Genomic DNA, 18,872 nt, shown 5'->3' with positions numbered 1-18,872 from the left:
ACATTAAATTGCATGTAAGTGTGAATGTGAGTGTGTTTGATTGTCTTGTCTCTCTGTGTCTGTCCTGTGATGGACTGGCAATCTGTCCAGGTTTGTAAGGCGCCTTCACCCAGATGGGATTAGCACCAGCACCCTGACCCTGAACAGGATATGAGCTGTATAGAAGACGGATGGGTGGATGGATGGATAGATGGATGTCAGGAGAAGATCGTGATGAGGGTGTAGGTTGTTCTATATGCCTCTCCATGCTGTTGTTCACACAGTACATATCAGTCAGTTACCTCAAAACAGCCGTGCAGAGCAGTATAGTGGCCCTCAGTCCTTCAGTCCTTGAACCTCATTCAGTTCCAGGTATGGATCATGTCACGTGTTTCACATGTGACTTTTATAGCTGCTTCTCTCACTAAAACATAAACACTTTAAAAGCCTATGCTCTGCAAAGATGATCTTGTTAGGTTTATAGGTGACTCTGAATAGCCCATGGGTGTAAGTATATGTGTGACTCTCTCAGTATTGTCCTGCGATTGCCCAGCAACTTACAACCTGAGGTTGGATGAAGCGGGTCTACAAAATCAATGGATGGAATATTGATTGTTCAGACATTTTCATTGAGAGAAATGGTTTACAAACCAAAACCAAGAAAATCAATGTTGAGGATGAATAAAAGATGACGAGAAACTTAATTTCTGCTTAAATTGCAGTAATAAGAGCTTTTAAACTTATTTACAAAAATGTAAGGACCCTGACATCATGATCTCCCGGGGATGTTTGTCTCATGAAATGGAGGAACTTACCAAGGTAACTGAAGCTCACTTGTTTTCCTCCTCGTGAATTTGCTCGGATGCCATCAGCTTTATTTCCGCCGCAGTCATAGTTCTGTTAACTTACCTTCATCTGTTTGGAATACTTGTAAATCATGTATGATTCAATTCCCTAAAACCTGTGTTGACAGTATCAGAAATAAATCTTGGCTGTTTGAGGTAACCTTGCACTCTGCCCTCTGATGGCGATTTGTCAAATAAGTATCCATACAGGTTTACCTTATAAAATGTGCACATGAATGATAAGTTTTCTGAAAAACATTGTTTTATTTTAAAAACAAATCCACAAGAATGTGACTGAAACCTCTTTAGAGCATGTAAACCCCTCAATTTAGTATATATATTTCTGCTATATATCTCAACAGACACACAATCTTTCAATGAAATATATAGTTGATATTTATTTTTCAGGGTCGTCATTTTTGATTCATGTAGAAAACAAAAAGTTACAAAGGACATTTTAAAAATTAAAGCAAAAAGTAATTTCATACAAAACACAGCTTTATTGAAGAAATTAGAAAAGTTACACACACAAAAAGTACAAGTTCTTCATAGAATGATTAAGTAAGAATATTTGTTATCTGTGAAACCCTGAGTGTTAGTAGCCCATAAACAAATAAGTCTTTTTTTTTTTTTTAGAAATCCAGATCTACAAATCTGCATACATAAGGGTTTTACGTGTTGACTGTTAGGAATAAGTATACAATGTTCCACTGGCAATACATAGAAAATATTTTGCCAATGCTGGCTATTAGTCCAAAAATATTACCGAAAGAAACATTATAAGTTCACTTCTTAGTATATAAGAGACATTTTTTGCAGAAGCTTCACTACAACAAAGAATACAGCTTAAGGCAAAAATATTGTATTCAATGAGAGCTGCTTGTTTACACCCAGCTTCCAGTGGGTCTCGTAGTGGCTCTTAAAGTGTTTGGAGAGAAAGTCAGAACAGCAGTCAAGGCCAGCAAAGCACCGGTGCTGAACACAGATGTTTTTAGTGGCTTATCTGTGGCGCTTCATAGGAAGTGGGTCACATTTGCACAGAAACCACCTCGATGCAGTTGCTGGGGAGGGAGGGGGGGGTATACAAAACTCTGCACAATCTCATAACTCTGACAAAGGCTCAACAAGTTCCCACTGTTTCGGATTAGCAAGTTGGTTACAGTACTGTTAAGTAGAGTTTAGCATTCTGGGTCAGCTGTTCTGGGTGTTTGTAATGCATGTAAAACCACTGTCCAATGTTTTCTTTACAAAGTGTGGTAAGCACACCACTGCAGGGCGAAGAACACAAAGGTCTCATTCAGACACTTTATATGTTGCCCGTTCACTTAAAAACCTCAGGTACAGGTGCAAAAAACCCCCCAAAAAAGGTCCTAAATCTTCAAACACGTTCATTTACTATACCACACAAATGGAACAATAAATTGCATTGTTTTGCCACGGTGTATGACCTCACACTGACAATAATGAGGGTGGGAGAATAACTTCCACTCCTGCAACTCAAGTCCTGTTTTTCTTTCAAAAAGGGCCGACGTATACTGTATGTACGATTGTCTGCCTGTATTCACCATCAAATGCTGCAAACATGTCCAGTGCAAGTTGCTCAACAGTAGTCACCACTCATGGCTCAGTAAAAGGAATAAGCTTTTTTTTTTTAAAGAAAACAACTCACATAATTTCTTCTTTTTCAAATCTAATTTTAACTACACCCTGATGGAATCCCAAAATGGAAATCTCAGCAGTGAGTGAATGCTGTAAAGGCCACATGACGTCACAACTCGGGAGTGTAATGGCTAAATGTAATGAGCCTAAACAGATGGCTCCACCAAAATACAGACGAGACATGCAAGATGCACATCCGGGCACCTGGACATAACACGGAAATGGAGAAGTGCAATGTTGAAGTGGAATGTTCTGTTCTGGAGCGACGACGGCACAGAGACATCATAGTTCATTCTGCTGTCATGGTTATTTTAAAAACTGCAACAATTAACAGGAACACAACCTAGCGCTCTTCAATTATCTCGTCATCGTTTGCTTTGTCCCTCTCCCACTCCTCGACCTGATCATTCATTCTGAACATGTTGAAATGACTCTGCCCCCACAGAATCCGGTGGTCCGCCCATCAGCATATTACCGTCTAATTTCCGGTACACAGGCCTGATTTAGTGAGGTATCCCTCTTATCAGCCCTCTCCTTTTCTGCCCTATCCCAGTTTTCATTTCAGCCACAATCCAGTCATCTCTTTATATCCGTCACCATAACAACCACAAATGTTCTGACAGATTTTCTGGCACTGCAGTGAGAGGTGAAGCCTTGGAGGGAGCGAGTGTGTGTGAGAAAGAGAGTGAGAGAAAGACAGTGAGAGCATTAGAGAGTGAGAGAAAAGGAAAGAGGGACAAAGGGAAACAGAGAAAAAAACAGAATGAGAATAGGAGGATGGGAGAGACGTTATTTCATGGGAGAGATTTAGTGTCCACCTTCATGCAATGCAAAGAGAAACAGAAAGAGATACTAAAATAGAGAGAGAGAGAGAGAGAGAGAGAGAGAGAGAGAGAGAGAGAGAGAGAGAGAGAGAGAGAGAGAGAGAGAGAAAGAGCCATTTACCCACCCACCTAAAAATCTTGCAGTAATAAATGTACACTATGTTCCCAGATCATGTGAGACACTTGATTTCCAGTACAATCTCTCAATCCATTCCTGAGTCATACATTCAGTTGTGTGTGCTTTGCATCACTGTCGGGCCAGCAGTTCCGATTGCACTGAAAAAGTTATGAAGCACTGCCGTCATGGGTGGCATACATTTAGCATTTTAGTAGTTATGTTCTGATTGGCCCACAGTTAATAGACAATGTAATAAAACAAAACAACATACGAGTAAAATATGTAAGATGATGTCATCGTCATCTCACAAGTGCTGGTGCTGAAACTGTGTTAGTGTACTGTGCTAAACTTTATCTGAACTAAAACTACAAGTAGGAGCTGTTGTTACTGTTGCTTTTTTAGTGGTGTGATGCAGTGTGGCTATGTCCACAGCCCTACAGGGGCCATGCCTTCCTTAGTGTTCAGTGGCGGTAGCAGGTTTTCCTCACACAGGAACTTCAGGGGGAAGTGGACCAGCAGCCCTCGGACAGACTTCAGCTCCTCTTTAGCCTGATCAGGGTCTGTGTCGCACAGGCGCTCCATGCTGCTATACTCCTTCAGCTCTCTCATGTTGTGGGCTCCGTTGTAGGGAAGGCATTTGAACACCTGGACAAACACCAAATGAACAAATCAGAAAACAGCTGGGAAAGGCACCTGAAATCATATGCAGCTCTCGTCAAGAAAAGTCTACAATGGAGAGAATGATTAGATATTGTAACTTTGAGTTGTACCTTCTGATAAATTTGGGCGTTCTGTTTAGCAGCGTCATTCCAGGCCACAAAGAAGAACTCGTCACTGATTGGATCATCAACATTGATGCTGGGGTCTGAAGCAGCTCCGACGAGAACACTGACGGAGCAGGGTAAATAAAATTTAGATGCAACTTGTTGCTGGTTTGTATTTGCTCGCCACCGCTCTTTAAACAGAAATCTTCAGCAGTTTTAATATTTTTCATTAGAAGCAGTTGGATTCACACTTTTAAAACTCCAATGCGTCGACGTTATACTCATTCATTGCGGTAGTAGTACGTTTTTGTCCTGACCTGAAACACTCTTTGCGTAGAGCCAGTGTGAGCGGTCCCGCCTGGTATTCCTCCCCTCCCATGATGGATGGGACCCTCTCTTCATCCTCTACAAACACAGCCAACTCACTATCTCGGCTGCCCAGCATGCTGCGGTCATTGATGTTGGCGGAGCCTGGAACACAGTAAAAGCTTTTTTACAATCTGGGCTTTCAAAGACACGATTCCCATCAAGTCAGGACTCAACACATTAAATTACTCTGGAAAAAAAAAACAAAGAAAAAAACAAAGTGGGATATTGGCTATATTTAGAATGACTGCTGCTTTTTAGTTTTTCTCCTGTTTAGTTCTATGCCATTAGTGTACAAGCTGTTAAGAGAAACAGACTTGCTCTAAAGGGTGTAGTAAAGCTGATTTTTGTGGAAGGTTGTCAACAACAGCAAAGTAAACAAGAGCGTAAAGTAGCTTTAACACGAGTTCTACACTTTTGAAAGAGTTTATCTTCAATGCATCCATAAAATAAGTGTGAGCTCATGCACTTTGCACGCTATCCAGCTCAATGAGGAAGCAAAACTACATCTACTGAATTCTAAGGAATATTTTAAGAAAAAGCTCAAATTAAAGTACAGATGTTTGAAGATTAAATTCATGGCTGTTGTCTTGGATAATATTACATCACGCTTTATTAACTACACAAAATGAAGTAGCGTGTATACATACACGTGTAAAGAATAATACTTGACAATACCAGTGTGTGCGCCGTTTCCTCCCACAGGATAATTAGTGACTCTAAATTGCCTGATTTTCTGTCTCTCTGTGTTTGTCCTGTGATGGACTGGCAATCCAGGGATCTTCGCACGTCTTTCCTTTGTTCATATAGAAATGATAGGGACAGGCTATTTCATAATGCAGATCAGTCTTGGCTTATAACTGAAGACTGTCTTTGAATGACCCACCAATGATATAGCAGCGGTCATCAGCGATGAGGGTCTTGCTGTGTACGTAGATGAGCTCTGTGACCAGCGACTGGGAGAGCTGGGAGTGTGTTCTCAGGCCGCAGAAGGTGATGTACTCCGTCCACTGGTCCTTCACTGGAGGACGCATCACAAGAAACAGAAGAAGAATTACTGGTACAAGTATAATCAATTTAAATAAAGACTCTCAAAATGGATGTGAAAAGAAGTCAAGGTTGAAAGTATTACAGAGGAAACAGATATCATTTTTTCTCAGGTGGATTTTTAGAAGTTAGAAGAAAAAAAAAAATACTCTTTACCTTCACTAAGCCGTGACAGAATGGAGTGTTCTCCGCGGCACATGGTTCTAGTACATTCAAAAAGAATAATTACTCCACGCAAATTACACACTACATGGCAGCAACATAGTAATAAATCACAAAAATAATGAACTAGGGATATGAGCGTGTTTGTTCTGGCAGTAAACAAGCTCATTTACAACAAAATAATCTGCACTTTTCTGTTTAACAGAAGCATCACATTATGATTCTAAAACAATTTCCCAAGACCAATTCAAAGAGATAATATCCTACATTGTTTAATCCTGGTCGAACAGTCTTAATGAAAGCCCTTTGAAACAAATTTTATTACTACAAGCCGTCTATAAAATATAAAAAAACATCTCTCATAGTGAAAGTGTACAGACTCTATTCATCTGGAGGATTGTCAAGATTTGTGCATGTAGTACATAAATCTAAGGGTCCACTAGGACTATATTTACAATCTGTACGGAGCATCTGGAAAACTGACTATATAAATGCTTGAAGAAACATAAATAGAGATGCGTATCCAAATGAAAGGTGACAGATTGGGTAAAATCCAAAATTCAGCTATAACTCTTCATAACTAAAGATGTTATTCCCGTGGCTGCTGTTACAGGTATAAAGTGTTTGTTCTAGTCTGTGTGGCCCTGAGTGCAAAATTGGAAGAAAAGGCTTTCACCTGTAAGTGAAGTGCAGAATGGCTTGGATGGCAGTTCCACTTCCTGCACTGATGTCGCCCTCAAATCCAGGAAGCAGCGGAATCACCACAAATACTCTGTACTTCTTCTGCTCTCTGCAATATAACAGTGTAAATGTACATCGTCCATGAGTGTGCTATCTAAACATGGCTAAAGGTGTTCTCATTTCTGTGAATCGTGTATCGCAGCTAACCAATATTTCCTTGAGATTCTCTATTCAAATAGAGCGGAAACCATTTTCAATACAAATATCATGTAACGCCACTTCATACACGGTTCAAGTATGAGTCACGAGAGGCAAAAAAGAAGCACGACTGTCAAGCCAGACCTGTGTGCTCGAAGGATTCGATCCACAATTGCATCACCGATCCCGTTATGGACAGTCTTCGCATCAGAGCAGCTGATAAAGAACTGGTTCTGAGGGCAGAGAGAAGGCAGATGGCAGCACAGTGTGAGGTGAGGACCTAAGCAGGTAGGAAGCTGGCAAAAGGGGATTAAACTGCTTTCAGACTCATGAATGAGCAGACCCTTGGCCATAGACTCTTTTCAGTAAGGTTAAAATGAACGTTGAACAGTATCAGCTCCAAGAAAGCCGAATTTAATTAACGGAAATTTGAATAGTTTCATACAAATGCAACGAAAACTAGTTACTATATTTTTGTCATGCTTAGTCTTTCTTACCCATGACACTATTACCAAAGGCTAAGAATCAACATGCCGAAAATAAACTTTCATAATTTAACCAGGAGGGCGATGTGTTGAAAAAAATAAACCATTTTAGATTATACCATGAGGTGAACCATTGTCTACAAAAAGTTTCTACATTTTACCTCAATGTAGATGTAATGCTCGCTTTTCTCGATAGTGTTGATGTAGGCATTCAGGATTGAGTTCTCGCAGGTCCCAGTTGACCATCGATCAGCGGAGCGCAACACCTGAGGAGAAAAATAAATAAAAATCATGAACTGTCAATGAATCCATAGTGCATATGTTCTTCCTTCACTTTTCAAAGCAATCGAAATAATGTCTTCATATTTACAAGCGAGGAATCAAGAAAGGTCTGTTTTGTTTTTCACTTGAACTTCTACCTCATAAATAAATCACCCTGCTTTTTTATTCTGTGCAATTAGACGCTTTGTTTGGGAGCATCACTGACATGCCAAGAGCGAGTACAGCTGCTACACCTTCAACACACAATGTGAAAACTGAGTCTCTGCCCCTGAAACCTGAATAACGCACCAACAAAACCTGATGAGAGAGCCGCATCATAATGAAGAGGAAAGGTTATACTTACAAACAGAAAATGGAATAAACTTCCAGCAGAAACAAATAATACTGTTACCAATCACTTAGGATAGAATAGGATAAAGTACATTTCCCAGCTAATGTGTAAACACTGTTAACTCATCTTATTTTTATTTCCTTCTGTCTGCTAAAGCAGCAAAACACAAAACGATCTTAAATGGTGAAAAACATTAGTAGAACAAGAATTCAATCAAACGTTGCTACTTGGTGTGATTGGGGGGGGTGAAGAATAGTTCAATAGGCCACTTTTGCTGTTGATGCTTGTGTGTCTCCTAATCTGGTTCTTGTTACCCTAAAGCCTGTTGCAAATACAATCCCTCCACTTGTAATCTCGCTTCATCCTTGGCAATGCATTTGTTTTCACTGGCTTTACTGAAGAGGATAAATATGTTGGAAGTAATTTGATTCTACAGGCTTCACTTTTGTTCTACCATCTGCCGCAGCAAGAGGAGAAAAAAACAAAAAAAAAAAACAACACAGAGTGGCTGCATGTCCTAAGCCAGAACAGTGTCTCTTTGTTGTAAAGACATCCATCTGATTTCCTGGTAGATCTGACCTGCCAGCGCACGATGCAAAATGTAGCAGGGCCCTGCAAACCTCTTGGCAATGATCCTGTTACTTCACGGCCATTACAATGATTAAACTACTTTTCTGAGTTAATATGGCGATTGTGAATTGGCTTTTTAAATGGAAAACTTATGCACATAATGAGCTTTCTGACTATGCGCTTTAATTGCCTATATGACAAATAGGAGGATTGCAACCCTGCTGAAAGCCCATTTAAAAAAAGAACTAAACCAAAAAAAAAAACCAGTGGACCTTTTAATGGAGTCTTTGTATAGAACGCTTAATGTATTAATGAAAAGCTCTAGGTTAGCTCGAGAGCTGCACCTGGCAAGTTGTGCGAGTTCAACGTATGGTCCCCGAGAAAAGGGACCTTCGTCTGCAAATGTCCATATATCATTTTGCTTTTCAGACAAAAATCGACCATTTTCTTGTGAATAAGGACACAAATACAGGTGCAGCACAAAAAGGAAAATATGAATGAAAGTTTTGTAAGGTATTTCTACTCAAACATAAAATATAGAAAATAATCGGCGCTTTAAAAAAACAAACAAAGGAGACATATTGAATTGAATGAAATATTTAACGAGATACTAGCATTTCATTTCTATGACTTAAAAGCAAAACTATAAAGAATAAAATGAAAAAAATAATACATCTCACTGTATGCATATTTAATTTTAAATATATTTATATTTGATGGTTTGAATGAAATTACAGGGGGAATGATGACGTTTTTGTGATGCACCTTTTCACTCCACCTGCAGCCTGTTTGTGTGAATAATTACCTGCACGTTTGCCTTCTTGGAACCAGGCACAGTTATTGGCAGTGAGTCGGCAGTGGCGTGAGACTTAGGAAGAAGGTAAGGGTAGAAGTCGTCCTTGTACTTGGACTTGAAGATCTGATGAATAAAAGACATTTATGCATTAAATTGTCCTCTTGAAAATTTCATTTCATTTATTTACAAGGTGAGACATACGGTCAGTCAGGTGAGCTTATAATATGCCACCAAGCCAAGGCAATTCAAACCTCAGACTTTGTTTAAACTTGTACTGGACTGCTTTGAATGGCTTTGAGTCACACAGCCTGTAAATAGCTCAGCTCATCTGTGAAGGTTTATTTGATCAGGGATCAATTTTATACTTAAAGAGAGAAAAATATGTTTGCAATTTCTGGCTATTGTGCAGATTTTAAAATCAAAACTGTGACGATAACGCTGAGCTTCTTTTTGTGTCCGACCTTGGTGAAGTTCCAGCGCTGGATGAAGTGGCGGGCCACATCTCTGGCCGCTTTGCCATGCATAGCCGCAGACAGATCACGCCACGGCATGCGAGGAACTTCAGTGCGATCGATGTTATCTAAAAATGATTGGTTTTTTTCAAAACAAAAAAGAAAAAGACCCTTTCATCTCACTGTTTACAGACGCTCAGTGTGATACCAAAAGAGATTTAGATAACGCACCCTCAAACGGCTTGTCCAGTTGGACCCAGTCTTTCCTGATAAAGTTGCTGTAATCTTTGCCGAGCCACAGCTTAGTGTTACTCTTCAGGTCTTTTGGGTCCTGCTCTGCTTCCTCGTCAGACGGTTTCAACTCATCACCTGCTTCAGACTGTTTCAAGCCATCAGCAACACCATTTCCCTGTGGATCAGAGTCATTCATTATGGTCGAATCTGGTTCATGAACTTATGGCAGCACATTCATCCTCAGTCACAAGAAATAATAATAAACGAGACAAAACATATCCATACGTCTATTTCCTCTTTTTCCAGCTCCTCTGTTGTGTCGTCAGGCTTCTCCCTCAACCCCAGATCAGTTAAGCGGTACTTGCTGTCATCCCATCTCCCAAAGGCCAGGTCAATCCCTCCTACAAAGGCCACCGTTTGGTCAATGGCCACCATCTTTTCATGGTGAGCCCACAGGAACACCACAGACGACACATGGTCAGGATGCCGCATCACCTGATGGATCAAAGGGTGATGTTAAGATGTGGGATGAAGCCTCTTATAACGGTAGTAATTGTGTAGCAGCTCAAGAATTAAAAGACCTTGATGTTTGGGTGCATATTCATTAGAGTTCTCTTGCTGTGGTCACTGTTGATGCCCAAGGCCAACTCCACCTCTTTGTACAGGAGGACACACACTTTGACTCCTTGTTTCTGTAGAAAGGTTTAAATTAGAAAGGAAAGAATCTACTGTGTATAAACATGTACAATCTATAAAATGAAACAACAAGTCAGATAATATACTTACAGCTTTGCGATGGAGGATCTCATCCAGGCGCCAGTAGTTATCAGTCGCCGGTCTTTTGAGGTAAACCTCCGGGCTAAGCCTACGAGAAAACCAACCTATTAGTATGTCGTCTGCTTTTAAAGTGTTGTTTATCTAATCAGTAAATTCAAACCGAATCGACACTTACCACCAGTCTGTGATTAATATTTCCTCCTTGGCTTGTTCAAGAGCGTCAGCCAGGTCTGCAAAGTAGCCACTTCCGTTCACATACCTTTAGATGGCATCAATAATAACGTATGTTAAAAGAGAGTTTACATCCAAGGAAACATCAGACAGACTAAATAACCCACCACTTAGCAAGCGTGTTCTCCCGTGGAGGAGCGAATCCACTGAAGCGCTGCACTTTGAGAAAGTCACACGAGTCTGCCAGCCGGTTGATTTCATGACTCCACCAGTGAGTTTGCCTGTAGCTGCTGCATTTAATGATCAGACTCCTAATGAAAAGCAAACAGGCCGGGGACACGTCACAAAACGCAATCAAATCCCCAAGAAATGAATCAGGACATATGCAGACACAAAACCAACTTGCCGAGTGAAATTCTCAATGCAGACTCCATATGTGGTGTCCGTGTGGGCACGGCCCACTTTCACCTTGAACTCTGGGTCAAACAGAAGCACAAAGTTGATGTTGCCGTGGTCCCGGTTCATGTACATCAGGAAGGAGTCCTTCACAACCAGCCACCGCCGCGACCAGCGGAAACAAATTTGATGATGACCAATGCAGTTCAAGCCCTGGATCCGGTGACCCCCAGACCTCTTGACGATGGGTCCCTCCCTGAGACAAAGTCACACACAGAATAAAATGAACATTTGTCATACATTTTGGCCCATGTATATTTCTCTCATAATAAAGCTTTACTTACAGGCCTTTTGGACCAAGATCAGTGATGAAGGAGAGAGCGCCTACAGAGAGGAACTCCAGCTGGAAAAAAAAAAAAAAAAAAGAGAGACTAATGGAATGTGATCAGGCTGAATGACATTCACTTTCTATCTGCACATGCGTCTGTTTGTTTTTAGGCTTTTACCATGGCGTGGTCATTTCGGCAGAATGCGTTCTCCAGCAGACCATTCAGGTACTCCTCAAGGTATTTCTGCATAAATAAAATCCCCAAGATAATCACAGTAAGAGTTCAGTGTGTTCTCGCCGGTTCCATCCCACAATCAGAAAATTAGCATTTTAGGCTAAATGGTGATTCTAAATTTGTCCCTGGGCCTGAATGTAAGTGTCTGTCCTGCCTTAAACCACCGTCAGTTGTGATCAACTGCAGTGCAGTACAACCCTGAATTAAATAAGGTGGTATAAAAGATAGACAGATGGTAAAAGAGATAGATAAAAGACTTTAATCAGGCAAAGGACATCTTAACCATGAAACATGAGTAGTTCAAAAGTAATGATTTTTATTATTAAAAGAGGTGCAAGTTTAAAACATTGCAATTGTCTGTGTAAAGTTTTGCAGAAAAAACCCCAACAGGATCATTCGGGAGCCGGGCCTATTTCACACCGAATGACCTTTTATTAAAGAAGCAAATGTGCAATAAAAAATTTTTTGCCACTAATCTAGACGCACCGCGGTGGATTCAGATGAACTGTTTGTGGGGAAATACGGCGTCAGTACGAAATTGTGTGAGCTGTTTAATACCATTTTGCTCGAGGTTCTTCTGGTCCGTTCTGTCCCGTGCAGGCTGGGCATCTCCTCCGACATGTTTCTCAGCATATTTCTGTCCTTTGCAAATCTTTGAGAGACATTTGATTATTCAAAACGTTCACCCGTGACGCCCCGGCAGAGATTGCGGTGGCTTCTCGTTCTGAGCGAGAGGCTGATTTGCATGAATAAGAGGAACAGATTGGCACACCGACCTTCCCAGAGGCAGCAGGTGAATCATCATCTTGTGCTTGTAGAGGTCTCGATGGAGCTCCTGAAAGTGTTTGTACTTCCTCTTCACTGCCCAGTGGAAGTGGCCATGTGTGAGCCGCACAGTGTAAAGGGTTCCTACACGGACCTGCAGGGATGACGTACTCCAGTGAGACGGTTTGAATCAAGAAACACCAAATTTATGTATTTAATCTCGTGACAGGAAATTTATACAGTTAAATCTTTCTTAATTGAATTTTCACTAGGCAATATAGATTTATTTTAATTGCCATTTCAAATGTTATGCAACACTTCTTATCTTAGGCACAATTTTCATATATTTTTGATCAGCTTTTTTTCCCTGTTATAAACCCTTTTTAAACTTTTCTTTAGCGTTGAAGTCTGAGACGATCTCATACGAGAAAGCAGCGGAGTCGGACCTTGCAGAGATTTATCTCCCGAACCACTTATTTGGAATTTTAAAATGAGTTTACACACAAAGACTCAACTGCAGCTGCATACGATAAGTGCTGTAGATCAAGGCTGAACCAACAATTACCTCCTCAGTTTGAATAGGGTAATAACGTCCATCGGCACTTTAGAGAATTTATTCAGTGTGAGGACCTGTTTTAAACACAATCACACTTAAAACAAGTTGCCAGCGTAAAATTCTGTTTGCGTTCATTTCCAAACAAATCAAAGCATATGGAAACTAAAATATGGAAACAGTATGCAAACCAACCCAGCCAAGTATCTCGCTGCTGTTTTACTCTAGTCTGTGCCTTTTTTAAATGAGTCGCTTTGCAAAATATGTCGTGCGTCTCCGTTTCTACACTGAGGGATACACAGCGATATATGAGCTTTATCTTTTTAATTGACAAGCCCAGAACTAAGAGACTGTTTGCTCTGGCTAACTGAAACACGGTGTTCAGTAAGACCACAGATCTCTCTAGAGGATTCAAGAGTTAAACTGTGGCAAGCACGCTTTATCTGCTCTAATATTGCATTTACACAAGGGTGAACAACTGACACAGTGTCGCTACCAGTCTACCTCTGGACTTGTATATAAAACATTGACGCCTGTGGGCTCAAACAGGACTGAGTCATCACTGCAGCAGGTACATCAGGCCGTTCAGACATGAAACATCAGTTTTATGTCTCTAATTGCTTTGTTTTTTTACAATGTGTGCATATTCAGGGATAACATTAAAGTGTACTTAGCTGTAACTTGAAGTATGACTGAAATCGGGAAATTGGTCATAAGTGGATATGCCAAGAAATACTCCTAAAAACTGTAGAAGCTTTAAACGATAGCTTGTCGTTATTAGAAGGAAAACTCATTACAAGTACCTTTGATCGAGTAGTGTATTTCTCTGTGTTGTCCACTCTGCATGTAATAGGTGTATTGGGCATGAGGTAAGGTACACCCATCTCTTTCATTTCAGGAAGATGATGCACGACAAGGAAAGGCCGGCCATCTGCAGTTCAGAGGATTAGAACATTTTCATGACATGCATCCGACACCGATTGTGTGAAAGCTTGTAAATTGTGTGGCAGATTATTTCTTACCGCTGCTTGACATCAACCCATCCAGCTCGTCTGAACTCAGGTCGTGGATGTCTTGCATGAAGCGCCTTCTGTCCAGGTTGTGAGCCGCTGAGCTCTCAACAACTGGCTCAATCGTGATCTCTGCTGTGGCCATTGTGGCGTCCTGAGCAAGTGACACCTACCTACCTGCAAAGGCACAAGAAAACTGTTTGAAATGCGCCACATTCTCACGTGTAAGCACAATGAGCATGTACGAGTAAACCACATACAGGCCAGACAAATGTAACGCAGTAGCATCTGTCAAGGTAGCAGCAACAGTTGCTTTAGCTTTACTGTGTAGCAGCATCAAGAGGGATTCAAGTACTGCACCAAAAAAATATCAACAACTGAGTTAATAAAGTCTTAGATATCACAGTCTAAATGTCAAGAAAGTCTTGAGGCTTCTCAGGTCACCAATATTGCAACATATGATAAGTGTAGGACACCACAAGTGGGGAGATAAAATGGGTTTGTACAAGTATTTTGTACTGCGAGGAGATATCCATGAATGGTTGAATGTTTCCGCGGCGGTGTGTGCATGAGAGCGTGACAAAGTGTATGAATTTCAGTTGAGGATGAACCATATCTCTGTGTGGTATGTAACAAATAAGAAATTATTCTTTCAGTTTTGTACACTAGTGTTTTCTATCTCCCTGGTGAATATAAAGGAAGCTAGACAAAAGCCTGAAGAGTAAAACAATTCATTAAAAAAAAAAAAGGAGTGACACTGAAGACAGGGTGGGAACGTCATCTTGACTGTTTGAGCCACAGGCTATTGGCAGCGTCTGAACGCTTTGAGGGAAAATGAGAGATCACGGCAGCAGTGAAACACCTTTAGTCTGTTAGTAGACTGGAGGTAACCACATACAAACCCCAAGTCCCCCCCCCCCCCCCCCACCTTAGTGCTACAACACCGTCACTGCATTCAGAGTTTGAACACATCTGCATATCGGAGGAGCACTTTACCTCAGGTCACTGATATGTCAGAGAATGAAAAGACCTTTTTAAGTAGAGCTTTTTTCTTGCAGTTTTGTCATTTCTATACACATTACTATATATACACACACACACACACACACACACACACACACACACACACACACACACACACACACACACACACACACACACACACACACACACACACACACACACACACACACACACACACACACACACACACACACACACACACACACACACACACACACACACACACACACACACACACACACACACACACACACACACGTAATGCTCTTCCGTTTCCACATTGCAAAGACTGAGAGTAGCTTTTTGTTTTCCCTCCACGGTTCAGCATTTCCTGTCAGATGAAGAGCTTGCTCATACTTGTCGCTAAGCCGAGTGCACTGAGGCTGGCATGAGAAAATGAAACCCGAATCATTGTGCACACAAACAAAAGAAAACATATAATAACTGTTTACTATTCAAAGCAGGGAATTTCTTATGTCAACAAGATTGTTTTTCATTTCTCCAGTATGGGCGAAACTTGCACGATTTCCTCGGGTTGCGTTTGTGCAACACAACACCCACCTAAGATTGTCTACAGGTTGAGCCAGATTGGACGAAAGGAAAAAGTGCTACCCACCACAGTTTTACACAGTGAGCCATCACATGACCAGAATACTTTGTGTGCATCAGTTTCTGAATCTTGCATAGTTATTTTAATCTCACAGCTGGCTCAGTTACTATTAGTCCCTACAGCCATGAGAGATGTAATCTTTTATCAAGCATGCTTGATTTGAGATTTTCTAACTTTGTCTCAGAGATTATATCAGAAAAAAAGAAAAAGCTGGTTGATGCGCAGCAAAGAAAGCTCAAAATCATTCAGACATACACAGGCAATAGGAAACACACAAGCAAGACCAGTTTTAACAGGGTGAATCTCATGTTTATAGGAATAACAATTTATAGCAGCCGAGTGTTTAAAAGGCATCACATCATCACATAAAAGTGAAACACATCAGGGTTTTCGTGGAAAACTTTCCACATGTAAGCGATGTTGTTTTCACTGGCGACCCATACACGTTGAAGTTTCAGGTTCTACAGTGACAATGTGCATACCGTCATCATACCTGGGTGTGGTTAGGAGTGACAGAGCACCTTGGACAATGCGCGACTTAAATATTCAACTTGCGAGAGATTTAGTAAGGCTGTTCCACTTGCTAGAGATAGTGAAAGATAGTACGGTTACAAGGAGGATCACAGCGGCTTCGTAGCTTGCTCGGTTTAGGATTATTTTGTAATTTTTCAAAGCAACAAATGACCATTTTCTCCAACTTCATTTCTCTCTATGATTTTGTGTGTGTGTGTGTGGGGGGCGGGGGGGGTGTTAATGCAAACTTATCTAGATTCAAGTCAAAATACAAACCCACGCAAGATGCTGAACCTCCCGAATATTTAATTCACTGAGCTTCAGCTTGAGGACAGCCACCCAGACTTTACCCCATTACTTTGATAAACTTATGAGATAACGTGTAAATATCTTGACTGTGGGAATGATTTTCTATATTTACATCCCTCGCCCCTCTCATGCTACACGTACAGTAGTTTGCGTTTCTCTTCGACGAGTAACCAGTCTCAAAAATATCCCTCAAGCCTTTAGCTGTTAGTCAAGGTTTTATTTGTACCTTTGATTAGTATTCTGGGGAGAGCCTTTTCGGTGCATTTGGCTGCGTGTCCCCTTTCAAGAAGAGTGGTGGATTTGTCGGGTGTTCTACCCGTTGAATAGTGAACACTTTAAGTCTTTCACATAACTTGGGAACCTATTTCAGTCGTATGTATATCAGTTGCTTGAAGGTCTTTGAAGATCTCTTTTTAGTAGAGAATGGCTCACATCAGCAGACGATTCTAGTGAACTGCAAACTCAAAATGTTTGACTTGAGAATAATTTTTTTCCACATCTGGATAAATGGCCCACCGCTTTGGTAACACTTGAGTACGACCAGCAGTTTATTATGGTTTTCTTCCACAGTGTAAAGTCATGCACATTAATTGCATTACGTGACAATGTGTGAGCAATCGTCTGTTGCCCTGTGAAGGACCAGCGAGCTGTGCAGGGTGTACCATGACTTTCACCCAATGTCATTAGATTGACTCCAGCTTCAACGGACCATAAATAGAATACTGAAGGTATGGAAGATGGATGGACAGATGATTTTGTGTTGTCAGGTTAAGCACATTGTATTTACTTGGAGTGACTGGGATGCAAGGCCGCATGGTGGAGCAGTGGTTAGCCCTCTCGCGTCACAATGAGAGGTTCAAATACTGGCCTGGCCTTTCTGTCTGGAGTTGACATGTTTTCTGCATGGGTGTCCTCCGAGTAGCTCTGATTTCCTCACGTGATCCGATAACATGCACGTGAGGTTATTTGGTGACACTATATCTATTCCTAAAGCTTTGAAATTTCCCATGGTTCTCAAACCTTTTTCATAAAAGTGAGGTCGTTTTGCATCATTCACTAGACTTATGTTAATGATCTTTTACACACCCATAGAGCAAAAGGCCGATCGGCATTGAACGTGGGCACAAATGACAGAAATCAGTATTTGTCATAAATCCCCCCTCAACTGAAAAAGCAGTGTTGAGTCAACTCGTCCAACAGGAACTGGACTGGGGTCAGTAGAGACGCAGCTCATTCCTTTCTGTCTGCTTCTACTTATTCTGAGGACATAAATCAGGGTTTTTCCTGTAGGAAGCAGGACTTGCCTCCTGATCTGTGCCTTCATGGGAGTGTGTCCCTGGCTGCTCTTCTTTACGGACAGTGAGTGAAACACTCCTGGATCTCTCGGGTTTTTCTTTCCATCGCCGTGCAGAAATGCAGAAGGCTAAGTTTGGTCGTCTCCACCCATCCCCTGCTTTTCCCACAGCGCCACATTCCTCACACAAAAATCAGTTTAAAAAAAAAAAAAAAAATGCGGAAAATGACAGTGACACCGGCGCGAGGACTCTATGGCAACAATGTGTAGGGTATTTATGACGGTCGTGATTCGGTGGAGTGAAATCTGCATCTGGCCACACTTGAGTCGGTAACAACGCGACAGCTGAAAAGAAGAAAAAAAAAAAACACCGTCCGACCAACCTGGGCCTCAAACCAGACGGAAATACTCACCCTGTGCCCGGTCACAGCCTCGACTCAGCTATTCCACACGCAGGACATCCAAATGGAGAAGTAACTCAGGCTAAAAGTTGAGTTTCATCCTATTTCCCGTCAGTGTTTGATAAGAGAGTTGAAGCCTTTTCCCTGGAGGTGATGCACACTTTAGTCCCTCCCATCGGCGACACAGAGGAAACCGAACATGTGGAAAGGATTTCTGCAGCTTTTATGTGTGTCTCAGCAGAGTTAAGCCTGGTGTGTGTTTACAACTCCAAATAATGACGCTTAATAACGCAGCTGAAATGGTGCTTGTGCGTAAAATATCCACTTTGTTTAAAAATGCAGATAAACGGGGTTGGAGGAATTCACATGATGGAGAGGAAACAAAACATTAATAATAGGCGCACAAGTCAGGACTGGACACCAGCAGGGAACATACACACAGGAATGTAGATCCATGTAGAGGAGAGGGTCGGCTGGAGTCTGGACTCATTTTTAGCCATAACGTGAGAGAGGTGGAAATTATACACCACTTCCGATCGCACATTTCAAAATAAGGGTATTACTTTCGGGGATGTGCAACCTTAAACGTTTGTAAAAAAACTCACACCAGCTGTGTGTATCCGGAAACAACAGGCCGTAACCTAAAACATATAAATGTGGACTTTAATAGCAGTGTTTACAAACTACAAGCGGC

General features: G+C 41.3%; 1 protein-coding gene across 2 annotated transcripts; it reads right to left on the bottom strand.

The window, feature by feature from the left end:
• Nucleotides 1–1,302: 1,302 nt before the first annotated feature.
• On the bottom strand, nucleotides 1,303–18,337 carry pld2 (phospholipase D2). Of its 2 annotated transcripts, none has more exons than XM_080483830.1 (24): nucleotides 18,191–18,337; nucleotides 14,041–14,205; nucleotides 13,822–13,949; nucleotides 12,477–12,619; nucleotides 12,259–12,352; nucleotides 11,644–11,709; nucleotides 11,482–11,540; nucleotides 11,148–11,393; nucleotides 10,909–11,052; nucleotides 10,746–10,829; nucleotides 10,580–10,658; nucleotides 10,375–10,485; nucleotides 10,079–10,288; nucleotides 9,791–9,968; nucleotides 9,569–9,687; nucleotides 9,117–9,230; nucleotides 7,290–7,394; nucleotides 6,788–6,876; nucleotides 6,441–6,554; nucleotides 5,759–5,805; nucleotides 5,442–5,576; nucleotides 4,507–4,660; nucleotides 4,196–4,313; nucleotides 1,303–4,070 (listed from the first exon to the last, which is right to left on the bottom strand). In XM_080483830.1, exons 2-24 carry the CDS (start codon nucleotides 14,171–14,173, stop codon nucleotides 3,846–3,848), a joined length of 2,895 nt encoding a protein of 964 aa, XP_080339956.1. In that variant the 5' UTR covers nucleotides 14,174–14,205; nucleotides 18,191–18,337; the 3' UTR covers nucleotides 1,303–3,845. The 2 variants fall into 2 exon arrangements, with proteins under 2 accessions (XP_080339956.1, XP_080339957.1); XM_080483831.1 differs by lacking the exon at nucleotides 18,191–18,337 and adding an exon at nucleotides 17,784–17,877 and having other exon boundaries at nucleotides 14,041–14,201.
• Between the last annotated feature and the right edge of the window lie 535 nt (nucleotides 18,338–18,872).

This window comes from Lipophrys pholis (genome assembly GCF_963383615.2).
Source record: "Lipophrys pholis genome assembly, chromosome: 16".
In the NCBI taxonomy this organism is placed as follows: domain Eukaryota; kingdom Metazoa; phylum Chordata; class Actinopteri; order Blenniiformes; family Blenniidae; genus Lipophrys; species Lipophrys pholis.
Note: the sequence above shows the minus strand (reverse complement) of the source record. Positions and strands in the feature narration are given on the sequence as shown.